Raw genomic sequence first — 13,881 nt, 5'->3', positions numbered from 1 at the left:
AACAAGGGTTTTGCCACCATGGTGGAGAGTTTGGAATCTGATTGATTGATTGCTTCTGTGGACAGGTGTCTTTTATACAGATAACAATCTGAGATTAGGAGCACTCCCTTTAAGAGTGTGCTCCTAATCTCAGCTCGTTACCTTATAAAAGACACATGGGAGCCAGAAATCTTTCTGATTGAGAGGGGGTCAAATACTTATTTCCCTCATTAAAATGCAATTCAATTTCTAACATTTTTGACGTGCGTTTTTCTGGATTTTTGTTGTTGTTATTCTGTCTCTCACTGTTCAAATAAACCTACCATTAAAATTATAAACGGATCATTTCTTTGTCAGTGGGCAAATGTACAAAATCAGCAGGGGATCAAATACTTTTTTCCCTCACTGTAGGTGGGCCTGGGGATGTCTAGCGGTCGGGCCGCTGCCTTCAGAGCTCAAATAACATGTTGCTGTAGACTCTAATCTGGCCCACGCCCTTCTGACACAAACCCTCTTTCAACGTTCCTGTCTTTCTCTCACTGTCTGAGATATCGAGGTTTGTGACCTGTGATGCATTTCCTGTTTCAGAGCTGCTGCTGGATGACTTCTTGTTGACGTACCTAGTGTTCATGACGACCAACGACCTCTGTCAGGCCCTGCTCGGACAATATCCTTTACACACTGCATGTGTGTCTGTCTGTCTGTGTTTCTGTGTAGTGTGTATTGTCCTTAACTTGTCCCACCTACAGCAGTAAGCGTGTGCATGGTCAAGGTCAGGAGGATGGAAAGGAGGCCCTCTATAGGAAGAGGAAAGTATTACACCTAGTTGCTCACTGGACACGCCTATATAAGGACTTCCTACGAGAGGACGAACACATCAAGGCATTCATGAAGGTAGGAGGAGACACACACAGGTTTGGTAACCAGTTTGTGAGGGTAATAGCTGCGTAGTAACAGGAAGGAAAGGAGTAATATTCTGCATGTCAGTGACAGCGATAACTTAAGTGTTTATGTGCTTGTGAGCTTGCAGCTTTGTTTTCTCCCTGGCACATGTCTGCACATACATCTACAATACATTTACAATACTTAAACCTAAATATATCTGTGTGTGTGTGTGTGTGTGTGTGTGTGTGTGTGTGTGTGTGTGTGTGTGTGTGTGTGTGTGTGTGTGTGTGTGTGTGTGTGTGTGTGTGTGTGTGTGTGTGTGTGTGTGTGTGTGTGTGTGTGTGTGTGTGTCAGACTCTCTCCAGGTGTGTGTTAGAGGATCTTTATGAGTTTCCGTCTCTGGAGAAAGACATGAAGGAGTTCATGTACAGCACAAGGACGCCATTGTTTATGAGACATGAGCACAGCCTACGGTTTGTCTGTGGGGGGATAGAGTAAACAGTGAACAAGCAAAAATGGAGTTGTTTATTTGTTTCTCTGTTTGTTTTTGTTTCATGGATGAATGTCAGCACAAAGGTGGAGGGATGGAAGAAGGGCGAGGGAGAGCTGGTAGACAAAATGATCTGTTTAAAGGGATGAGACTCATCTCTTCAGTGGGTCATATGATTGAGTGTAGTCAGGAGTGGGAAGGTGAACAAAGCCTGGAGCGGTTTGTCTGTGGGGGGGATTCTCTGCCTCTAACCCTGAGGGGCTGAGTCACTGGCTTGCTGGGGCTCTCTCGTGCCGTCCCTGGGGGGGTGCGGGGTGGGTTGATTCACTGTTGTGGTCGGCCTGTCAATTCTCAACTAAATCTTTATTTATGAACAAGCAAAAATGGAGTTGTTTATTTGTTTCTCTGTTTGTTTTTGTTTCAGCACAGTGGATGAATGTCCTCCACAACAAAAGGTGAGAGGGATGGAAGAAGGGCGAGGGGAGAGAGAGAAAATGGGGGGGGTAACTGGTAGACGAAAATGATCTGTCACTGCCAAGTTAAAGGGATACTTTGGGATTTTGGCAGTGAAATTCTTTATCTACTTCCCCAGAGTCAGATGAACTCATGGATTGCATTGTTATGTCTCTGCATCCAGTATGAATGGAGGTAAGAGCTAGTTTTGCGAGCAAATGCTAACTAGCGTTTGCACAATGACTGGGAGGCTATGGTGTCTACTAGCATGCTAGCCGTTACCATAGACTCCTCCAGTCATTGCGCTGACACTTCCTCTCTAGGTTTCTTCCTAGGTTTTGGCCTTTCTAGGGAGTTTTTCCTAGCAACTTCCTTCAAACTGCACGCAGAGACATAAAAATTGTATCCACGAGTTCAATCTGACACTGAGGAAGTATATAAATGGCTTCATTGCCAAAATCCTAGTGTCCCTTTTATAATCTAATGGTTTATGTCCCTTCTCCCTCTCTCCTCTCCATCTCTCTTTATCCCCCTCTCTTTCTCATTCTCTCTCCCTATCCCTTCTGTCTTCATCCATGTATTTCTCTGTCTGTCTCTCCAGAGTAAGCCTCTGTTCCAGCAGCTCAGTTTAAAGGAGAACAGTCTGCCACTCCGCTTCCCTCGGGCTGACACCAAAGAGGGTGAGAACACACACACATGTGATGCTGTGATTGTATGTGATTGATATTATTGATTTTGATTGATATGATTTATTGAAGTGTCATACGCTTAGCGGTGGCCAGCCCACATGGGTCTACAAGACACTACTACACACAGTGACATTTTCTTTGTAATCAAAACAAAATAAAATTTTCCAAATGATATGCATACAATAATCACAGCCTGTACAGCTGTCTAGCCACACTACACAACCAGCTACCATCTAGCCACACTACACAACCAGCTACCATCTAGCCACACTACACAACCAGCTACCATCTAGCCACACTACACAACCAGTACATTTCTCAGTACATTGTGTACATTGTGAAATAACTGATCAATCTCAAACACGCCCTGTCTGAATTCAAGCCTCTGTTCGTCCCGTAAGCAGAATACTTCAGGTTTATCACCAACATTTTTACAAAAAAGAACATGTCTCAGATCGCCATCCAAGAGGGCAATAAAACACTAAATGGATTTCCTTTTCGATTTCCTTTTCTGTTAAATCTCTGCGTCTCTGTAGCCAGAGCGAGGGTGCCGGATCTGAGTGGTGCACAAACGGACGTTTGTTTTTTTGTTAGGTTCAGGAGGACATATGCTTCAGGGGAGTAGTTCTCGTTGGTGAGAGTGTACGTTCTAAGTTTAGGTTTAAACCAAATATAAGCTGCCCATTTCCCCTTGTGGTTTTGTCCTTGATTTGTTTAACACCACATGCTAATTTGGTCCTGAATATACAGTGGTTTGCGAAAGTATTCATCCCCTTTGCATTTTCCCTATTTTGTTGCATTACAACCTGGAATTAAAATATATTTTTGGGGGGGTTTGTATCATTTGATTTACCCAACAAGCCTACCACTTTGAAGATGCAAAATATTTTAAATTGTGAAACAAACAAGAAATAATACAACACTGGATAAGAGCGTCTGCTAAATGACGTAAATGTAAATGTAAACAAAAACAGAACTTGAGCGTGCATTACTATTCACCCCCCCCCCCAAAGTCAATACTTTGTAGAGACACTTTTTGCAGCAATTACAGCTGCAAGTCTCTTGGGGTATGTCTATAGGCTTGGCACATCTAGCAAGTTGGATTTTTGACCATTCTTCAAGGCAAAACTGCTCCAGCTCCTTCAAGTTGGATGGGTTCCGCTGGTGTACAGCAATCTTTAAGTCTTACCACAGATTCTCAATTGGATTGAAGTCTGGGCTTTGACTAGGCCATTCCAAGACGTTTAAATGTTTCCCCTTAAACCATTCGAGTGCTGCTTTAGCAGTATGCTTAGGGTCATTGTCCTGCTGGAAGGTGAACCTCCGTCCCAGTCTCAAATCTCTTGAAGACTGAAACAGGTGTCCCTCAAGAATTTCCATGTATTTAGCGCCATCCATCATTCCTTCAATTTTGACCAGTTACCCAGTCCTTGCCGAGGAAAAACATCCCCACATCATGATGCTGCCACCACCATGCTTCACTGTGGTGTTTTCGGGTGCGGTGATGTGTTGGGTTTGTGCCAGACATAGTGTTTTCCTTGATAGATATAGATATATGCCATTTAGCAGACGCTTTTATCCAAAGCGACTTACAGTCATGTGTGCATACATTCTACGTATGGGTGATCCCGGGAATCGAACCCACTACCCTGGCGTTACAAGCGCCATGCTCTACCAACTGAGCTACAGAAGGACCACTTGATGGCCAAAAAGCTACATTTTAGTCTCATCTGACCAGAGTACGTTTTTCCATGTGTTTGGGTAGTCTCCCACATGCCTTTTGGGAAACACCAAACATGTTTTATTATTTTTTCTGGCCACTCTTCTGTAAAGCCCATCTCTGTAGCTCTGTGAAGTGTACGGCTTAAAGTGGTCCTATAGACAGATACTCCAATCTCCGCTGTGGAGCTTTGCAGATCCTTCAGGGTTATCTTTGGTCTCTTTGTTGCCTCTCAGACTTATGCCCTCTTTGCCTGGTCTTGGTTTTGGTGGGCGGCCCTCTCTTGGCAGGTTTGTTGTGGTGCCATATTCTTTCCATTTTTTAATAATGTATTTAATGGTGCTCGCTGGGATGTTCAAAGTTTGGGATATTTTTTTATAACTCAACCTTAATCTGTACTTCACAACTTTGTCCCTGACCTGTTTGGAGAGCTCCTTCATAGTGCTGCTTGCTTGGTGGTGCCCCTTGTTTAGTGGTGTTGCACGCAACACTTTCCACTTTTTATTTGTTTGAATTTTTTGAAACAAGTCATTTTTTTTCATGTCACTTCACCAATTTGGAGTATTTTGTGTATGTCCATTACATGAAATCCCAATAAAAATCTATTTAAATTACAGGTTGTAATGCGACAAAATAGGAAAAATGCCAAGGGGGGTGCATACTTTTGCAAGGCACTGTACACTGAGTATACCAAACATTAGGAACACCTTCCTAATATTGAGTTGCACTCCCCCTTTTGCCCTCAGAACAGACTCAATTCGTCAGGGCGTTCCACAGGGATGCTAAACCATGTTGACTCCAATGCTTTCCACAGTTGTGTCAAGTTGGCTGGATGTCCTTCGGGTGGTGGACCATTCTTGATACACATGAGAAACTGTTGAGCATGAAAGACTCAGCACCATTGCAGTTCTTGACACAAACCGGTGCCCCTGGCACCTACTACCATACCCCATTCAAAGGCACTTAGATATTTTGTCTTGCCCATTCACCCTCTGAATGGTACAGCAGTCGAACATATCACAGAGGGAGTTCTTTAGTGGAAGCCTCTCCAGGTAGATCAAGAGGGCAGCAGTCTAGGCCCCATACCTGGATTGTAAATGGTCATGGTCAAAACATATTGATACAACAGTAGCTAAGATGGGGAGAAGTCTGTCCATAATAAAGCGCTACTCTGCATTTTTAACAACACTATCAAAAAGGCAAGTCCTACAAGCCCTAGTTTTGTGTTGTAGATATGTGGTAGTAGAGTAGGGGCCTGAGGGCACACACTTATGTGAATGTTTTGTAGTGTTTTTAAAATTGTATTACTGCCTTAATTCTTCTAGACCCAAGGAAGAGTAGCTGCTACCTTGCCAGCAGCTAATGGGGATCCATAGTAAATACAAATACAATCACAATCCATGTCTCAAGGCTTAAAAATCTACACTGATTGAAGTGGTTTTAACAGTGACATCATTTAGGGATCATAGCTGTCACCTGGATTCACCAGGTCAGTCTATGTCATGGAAAGAGCAGGTGTTCTTAATGTTTTATATATTCAGTGTATTCTGCAAATCAGTTTCACAAAAAATGGATAACAATTCTCCATCCCACAGATGGTTATGAGTAAGGTCCCAGTCAAACACTTTTTTAGTGATTCTGTGTTCTGGCATATTTATCAGTCTGTTCCATAGATGTATCATGTCACCTTTTGCCTAACCACACATGGTTCCCAACCCATATCCCCACAGATGGCCAGGTTTGGAGTCAGTTTGATACCATTCCACTTATTCCACTCCAGCCTTTAACACGAGTAGGTCCTCCCCAATTAAGGTGCCACCAACCTCCTGTGGTGCACACCAAGAAAGCAGCAGATGGTTCTGTTTTAAACACTGTTGCAATTAGTGCCTACTTTGGAACCCCAAACCCCAGCTGCATAGTCCATCCCTGGACACACACAGGAGTTTTAGCTGAAAATAAGCACAGTAACCAAGATCATTTTGTTTAACACTGACCCCAAAGCTTAACCGGCAGAATCTGCTAGCGATATTATGGCATCTTCAAAGGGCATGTGTTCATCCAGAATGAAACCAAGGACCTCTATGCCAGGCAGTGTCAGAGGAAGGCCCTAAAAATGGTTTAAAACTCCAGCCACCCCAGTCTTAGACTGTTCTCTCTGCTACCGCACGGCAAGCGGTACCGGAGCACCAAGTCTAGGTCCAAGAGGCTTCTAAACAGCTTCTACCCCCAAGCCATAAGACTCCTGAACACCTAATCACATGGCTACCCAGGCTATTTGCATTCCCCTCTACCCATCTTTTACACTGCTGCTACTCTCTGTTATCATCTATGCATAATCACTTTAATAACTCTACCTTCATATACATATTACCTCAACTAACCGGTGCCCCCGCACACTGACTCTCTACTGGTACCCCCCCTGTATATAGTCTCGCTATTGTTATTTTACTGCTGATCTTGAATTACTTTTACTTTACTTTTATTTCTTATTCTTATCCATATTTTTTTAACTGCATTGTCGGTTAGGGGTTCATCAGTAAGTATTTCACTGTAAGGTCTACACCTGTTGTATTCGGTGCATGTGACTAATAAAATTGTATTTGATTTGATATTTATAGAGCCCAGTGTACAATAATGGGGTTGGACCAAAACAAAGGTTGTGTGCACTTCACTGCACACCTTTCTTTCTGAAATGAACAACCTGGGTCTTCTCTTGATTTATCGCCATTCTCAATTTAGTACACCATAGTTTAACACTATTCTGGAGGTCATCTAATGTCTCGGCAAGGACAACTGCACTACTTGACCAAATGTATAAGGACTCCTTCTTGTCACGCATCTCATTCCAAAATCATGGGCATTAATATGGATTTGGTCCCCCCTTTGCTGCTATAACAGCCTCCACCCCTCTGGGAAGGCTTTCCACTACATGTTGGAACATTGCTGTGGGGACTTGCTTCCATTCAGCAATGAGGATTAGTGAGGTTGGGCACTGATGTTGGGCGATTAGGCCTGTCTCGCAGTCAGCGTTCCAATTCATCCCAAAGGTGTTCTGTCAGGTTGAGGTCAGAGCTCTGCAGGCCAGTCAAGTGCTTCCACACCGAACTCAACAAACCATTTCTGTATGGATCTCTTTGTGCATGGGGGGTATTGTAATGCTGATAGAGAAAAGGGCTTTCCCCAAACTGTTGCCACAAAGTTGGAAGCACAGAATCATCTAGAATGTATACTGCAGCATTAAGATTATTTCACTGGAACTAAGGGACCTAGGCCGAACCATGAAAAACAGCCCCAGACCATTATTCATCCACCAAACTTTACAGTTGGCACTATGCATTCGGGCAGGTAGCGTTCTCCTGGAATCTGCCAAACCCAGTTTCGGCCGTTGGACTGTCAGATTGTGAAGTGTGATTCATCACTCGAGAGAACGCTTTTCCACTGCTCCAGAGTCCAATGGCGGCAAGCTTTACACCACTCCAGCCGACACTTGGCATTGTGCATGGTGATCTTAGGCTTGTGTGCAGCTGCTCGGCCATGGAAACCCATTTCATGAAGCTCCCGACGAACAGTTATTGTGCTGATGTTACATTTACATTTACATTACATTTAGGTCATTTAGCAGACGCTCTTATCCAGAGCGACTTACAAATTGGTGCATTCACCTTATGACATCCAGTGGGACAGTCACTTAACAATAGTGCATCTAAAACTTAGGGGGGGGTGGGGTGAGAGGGATTACTTAACCTATCCTAGGTATTCCTTAAAGAGGTGGGGTTTCAGGTGTCTCCGGAAGGTGGTGATTGACTCCGCTGTCCTGGCGTCGTGAGGGAGTTTGTTCCACCATTGGGGGGCCAGGGCAGCGAACAGTTTTGACTGGGCTGAGCGGGAGCTGTACTTCCTCAGTGGTAGGGAGGCGAGCAGGCCAGAGGTGGATGAACGCAGTGCCCTTGTTTGGGTGTAGGGCCTGATCAGAGCCTGGAGGTACTGAGGTGCCGTTCCCCTCACAGCTCCGTAGGCAAGCACCATGGTCTTGTAGCGGATGCGAGCTTCAACTGGAAGCCAGTGGAGAGAACGGAGGAGCGGGGTGACGTGAGAGAACTTGGGAAGGTTGAACACCAGACGGGCTGCGGCGTTCTGGATGAGTTGAAGGGGTTTAATGGCACAGGCAGGGAGCCCAGCCAACAGCGAGTTGCAGTAATCCAGACGGGAGATGACAAGTGCCTGGATTAGGACCTGCGCCGCTTCCTGTGTGAGGCAGGGTCGTACTCTGCGGATGTTGTAGAGCATGAACCTACAGGAACGGGCCACCGCCTTGATGTTAGTTGAGAACGACAGGGTGTTGTCCAGGATCACGCCAAGGTTCTTGGCGCTCTGGGAGGAGGACACAATGGAGTTGTCAACCGTGATGGCGAGATCATGGAACGGGCAGTCCTTCCCCGGGAGGAAGAGCAGCTCCGTCTTGCCGAGGTTCAGCTTGAGGTGGTGATCCGTCATCCACACTGATATGTCTGCCAGACATGCAGAGATGCGATTCGCCACCTGGTCATCAGAAGGGGGAAAGGAGAAGATTAATTGTGTGTCGTCTGCATAGCAATGATAAGAGAGACCATGTGAGGTTATGACAGAGCCAAGTGACTTGGTGTATAGCGAGAATAGGAGAGGGCCAAGAACAGAGCCCTGGGGGACACCAGTGGTGAGAGCGCGTGGTGAGGAGACAGATTCTCGCCACGCCACCTGGTAGGAGCGACCTGTCAGGTAGGACGCAATCCAAGCGTGGGCCGCGCCGGAGATGCCCAACTCGGAGAGGGTGGAGAGGAGGATCTGATGGTTCACAGTATCGAAGGCAGCCGATAGATCTAGAAGGATGAGAGCAGAGGAGAGAGAGTTAGCTTTAGCAGTGCGGAGCGCCTCCGTGATACAGAGGAGAGCAGTCTCAGTTGAATGACTAGTCTTGAAACCTGACTGATTTGGATCAAGAAGGTCATTCAGAGAGAGATAGCGGGAGAGCTGGCCAAGGACGGCACGTTCAAGAGTTTTGGAGAGAAAAGAAAGAAGGGATACTGGTCTGTAATTGTTGACATCGGAGGGATCGAGTGTAGGTTTTTTCAGAAGGGGTGCAACTCTCGCTCTCTTGAAGACGGAAGGGACGTAGCCAACGGTCAGGGATGAGTTGATGAGCGAGGTGAGGTAAGGGAGAAGGTCTCCGGAAATGGTCTGGAGAAGAGAGGAGGGGATAGGGTCAAGCGGGCAGGTTGTTGGGCGGCCGGCCGTCACAAGACGCGAGATTTCATCTGGAGAGAGAGGGGAGAAAGAGGTCAGAGCACAGGGTAGGGCAGTGTGAGCAGAACCAGCGGTGTCGTTTGACTTAGCAAACGAGGATCGGATGTCGTCGACCTTCTTTTCAAAATGGTTGACGAAGTCATCTGCAGAGAGGGAGGAGGGGGGAGGGGGCGGAGGATTCAGGAGGGAGGAGAAGGTGGCAAAGAGCTTCCTAGGGTTAGAGGCAGATGCTTGGAATTTAGCGTGGTAGAAAGTGGCTTTAGCAGCAGAGACAGAGGAGGAAAATGTAGAGAGGAGGGAGTGAAAGGATGCCAGGTCCGCAGGGAGGCGAGTTTTCCTCCATTTCCGCTCGGCTGCCCGGAGCCCTGTTCTGTGAGCTCGCAATGAGTCATCGAGCCACGGAGCGGGAGGGGAGGACCGAGCCGGCCTGGAGGATAGGGGACATAGAGAGTCAAGGGATGCAGAGAGGGAGGAGAGGAGGGTTGAGGAGGCAGTTTGGAACTTGGCAGTGAGTGTTGCAACCGAGGACAGACAATTTTATGAGCTCCAGCACTCTGTGGTCCCGTTCTGGGAGCTTGTGTGGCCTGCCACTTTGTGGCTGAGCCGTTGTTGCTCCTAGACGTTTCCACTTCACAAAGGGCACTTACAGTTGACTGGGGCAGCTCTAGCAGGGCAGGAATTTGATGAACTGACTTGTTGGAAACTGACTTGTTGACGGTGCCACGTTGAAAATCATTGAGCTCTTCAGTAAGGTCATTCTACTGCCAATGTTTGTCTATGGAGATTGCATGGCTGTGTTCTCAATTTTATACACTTGTCAGCAACGGGATGAAATAGCCTTTATACACCTGTCAGCAACGGGATAAAATAGCCAAATCCACTAATTTGAAGGGGCATCCACATACTTTTGTACATATAATGTATATCATCAGCATGCAACAAGATGCCCAGGAATATATCCACAACTTCATCACCAAGTTTAGCATGTTTGATTTGTAGGGCTAAATCAAATCAAATCCAATTTTATTTGTCACATACACATGGTTAGCAGATGTTAATGCGAGTGTAGCGAAATGCTTGTGCTTCTAGTTCCGACAATGCAGTAATAACCAACAAGTAATCTAACTAACAATTCCAAAACTACTGTCTTATACACAGTGTAAGGGGATAACGAATATGTACATAAGGATATATGAATGAGTGATGGTACAGGGCAGCATAGGCAAGATACAGTAGATGGTATCGAGTACAGTATATACATATGAGATGAGTATGTAAACAAAGTGGCATAGTTAAAGTGGCTAGTGATACATGTATTACATAAGGATGCAGTCGATGATATAGAGTACAGTATATACGTATGCATATGAGATGAATAATGTAGGGTAAGTAGCATTGTTTAAAGTGGCTAGTGATATATTTACATCAATTCCCATTATTAAAGTGGCTGGAGTTGAGTCAGTGTCAATGTCAGTGTGTTGGCAGCAGCCACTCAATGTTAGTGGTGGCTGTTTAACAGTCTGATGGCCTTGAGATAGAAGATGTATTTCAGTCTCTCGGTCCCAGCTTTGATGCACCTGTACTGACCTCGCCTTCTGGATGATAGCGGGGTGAACAGGCAGTGGCTCGGGTGGTTGATGTCCTTGATGATCTTTATGGCCTTCCTGTAACATCGGGTGGTGTAGGTGTCCTGGAGGGCAGGTAGTTTGCCCCCGGTGATGCGTTGTGCAGACCTCACTACCCTCTGGAGAGCCTTACGGTTGAGGGCGGAGCAGTTGCCGTACCAGGCGGTGATACAGCCCGCCAGGATGCTCTCGATTGTGCATCTGTATAAGTTTGTGAGTGCTTTTGGTGACAAGCCAAATTTCTTCAGCCTCCTGAGGTTGAAGAGGCGCTGCTGCGCCTTCTTCACGATGCTGTCTGTGTGAGTGGACCAATTCAGTTTGTCTGTGATGTGTATGCCGAGGAACTTAAAACTTGCTACCCTCTCCACTACTGTTCCATCGATGTGGATAGGGGGGTGTTCCCTCTGCTGTTTCCTGAAGTCCACAATCATCTCCTTAGTTTTGTTGACGTTGAGTGTGAGGTTATTTTCCTGACACCACACTCCGAGGGCCCTCACCTCCTCCCTGTAGGCCGTCTCGTCGTTGTTGGTAATCAAGCCTACCACTGTTGTGTCGTCCGCAAACTTGATGATTGAGTTGGAGGCGTGCGTGGCCACGCAGTCGTGGGTGAACAGGGAGTACAGGAGAGGGCTCAGAACGCACCCTTGTGGGGCCCCCGTGTTGAGGATCAGCAGGGGAGGAGATGTTGTTGCCTACCCTCACCACCTGGGGGCGGCCCGTCAGGAAGTCCAGTACCCAGTTGCACAGGGCGGGGTTGAGACCCAGGGTCTCGAGCTTGATGACGAGCTTGGAGGGTACAATGGTGTTGAATGCCGAGCTGTAGTCGATGAACAGCATTCTCACATAGGTATTCCTCTTGTCCAGATGGGTTAGAGCAGTGTGCAGTGTGGTTGAGATTGCATCGTCTGTGGACCTATTTGGGCGGTAAGCAAATTGGAGTGGGTCTAGGGTGTCAGGCAGGGTGGAGGTGATATGGTCCTTGACTAGTCTCTCAAAGCACTTCATGATGACGGAAGTGAGTGCTACGGGGCGGTAGTCGTTTAGCTCAGTTACCTTAGCTTTCTTGGGAACAGGAACAATGATGGCCCTCTTGAAGCATGTGGGAACAGCAGACTGGTATAGGGATTGATTGAATATGTCCGTAAACACACCGGCCAGCGCATGCTCTGAGGGCGCGGCTGGGGATGGCGTCTGGGCCTGCAGCCTTGCGAGGGTTAACACGTTTAAATGTCTTACTCACCTCGGCTGCAGTGAAGGAGAGACCGCATGTTTTCGTTGCAGGCCGTGTCAGTGGCACTGTATTGTCCTCAAAACGGGCAAAAAAGTTATTTAGTCTGCCTTGGAGCAAGACATCCTGGTCCGTGACTGGGCTGGGTTTCTTCTTGTAGTCCGTGATTGACTGTAGACCCTGCCACATGCCTCTTGTGTCTGAGCCGTTGAATTGAGATTCTACTTTGTCTCTGTACTGACGCTTAGCTTGTTTGATAGCCTTGCGGAGGGAATAGCTGCATGGTTTGTATTCGGTCATGTTACCAGACACCTTGCCCTGATTAAAAGCAGTGGTTTGCGCTTTCAGTTTCACGCGAATGCTGTCTTAAAATACACGGTTTCTGGTTAGGGAATGTTTTAATCGTTGCTATGGGAACGACATCTTCAACGTACGTTCTTATGAACTCGCACACCGAATCAGCGTATTCGTCAATATTGTTATCTGACGCAATACGAAACATGTCCCAGTCCACGTGATGGATGCAGTCTTGGAGTGTGGAGTCAGCTTGGTCGGACCAGCGTTGGACAGACCTCAGCGTGGGAGCCTCTTGTTTAAGTTTCTGTCTGTAGGCAGGGATCAACAAAATGGAGTCGTGGTCAGCTTTTCCAAAAGGGGGGCAGGGCAGGGCCTTATATGCATCGTGGAAGTTAGAGTAACAATGATCCAAGGTTTTACCACCCCTGGTTGCGCAATCGATATGCTGATAAAATTTAGGGAGTCTTGTTTTCAGATTAGCTTTGTTAAAATCCCCAGCTACAATGAATGCAGCCTCCGGATAAATGGTTTCCAGTTTGCAAAGAGTTAAATAAAGTTTGTTCAGAGCCATCGATGTGTCTGCTTGGGGGGGGGGATATATATACGGCTGTGATTATAATCGAAGAGAATTCTCTTGGTAGATAATGCGGTCTACATTTGATTGTGAGGAATTCTAAATCAGGTGAACAGAAGGATTTGAGTTCCTGTATGTTTCTTTCTTCACACCATGTCTCGTTAGTCATGAGGCATACGCCCCCGCCACTCTTCTTACCAGAAAGATGTTTGTTTCTGTCGGCGCGATGCATGGAGAAACCCGTTGGCTGCACCGCCCCGGATAGCGTCTCTCCAGTGAGCCATGTTTCCGTGAAGCAAAGAACGTTACAGTCTCTGATGTCCCTCTGGAATGCTACCCTTGCTCGGATTTCATCAACCTTGTTGTCAAGAGACTGGACATTGGCAAGAAGAATGCTAAGGAGTGGTGCACGGTGTGCCCGTCTCCGGAGTCTGATCAGAAGACCGCCTCGTTTCCCTCTTTTTCGGAGTCGTTTTTTGGGGTCGCTGCATGGAATCAATTCCGTTGACCTGTTTGTAAGGCAGAACACAGGATCTGCGTCGCGGGAAACATATTCTTGGTCGTACTGATGGTGAGTTGACGCTGATCTTATATTCAGTAGTTCTTCTCGACTGTATGTAATGAAACCTAAGATGACCTGGGGTACTAATGTAAGAAATAA

General features: G+C 46.5%; 1 protein-coding gene across 1 annotated transcript in view; it reads left to right on the top strand.

Annotated features, from left to right (window-relative positions):
* rapgef5a (Rap guanine nucleotide exchange factor (GEF) 5a) overlaps nucleotides 1-13,881 on the top strand; it is a 132,938-nt gene that overhangs the window by 115,566 nt on the left and 3,491 nt on the right. Inside the window, exons 12-16 of the mRNA XM_046325725.1 lie at nucleotides 568-646; nucleotides 723-873; nucleotides 1,219-1,345; nucleotides 1,733-1,809; nucleotides 2,409-2,487. Coding sequence (XP_046181681.1) covers nucleotides 568-646; nucleotides 723-873; nucleotides 1,219-1,345; nucleotides 1,733-1,809; nucleotides 2,409-2,487 — 513 coding nt within the window. The remainder of the gene's footprint in view (nucleotides 1-567; nucleotides 647-722; nucleotides 874-1,218; nucleotides 1,346-1,732; nucleotides 1,810-2,408; nucleotides 2,488-13,881) is intronic.

Source organism: Oncorhynchus gorbuscha, linkage group LG24 (genome assembly GCF_021184085.1).
Source record: "Oncorhynchus gorbuscha isolate QuinsamMale2020 ecotype Even-year linkage group LG24, OgorEven_v1.0, whole genome shotgun sequence".
Lineage (NCBI taxonomy): Eukaryota > Metazoa > Chordata > Actinopteri > Salmoniformes > Salmonidae > Oncorhynchus > Oncorhynchus gorbuscha.
The sequence above is the reverse complement of the archived record's forward strand: the minus strand, read 5'-3'. Positions and strand labels throughout refer to the sequence as shown.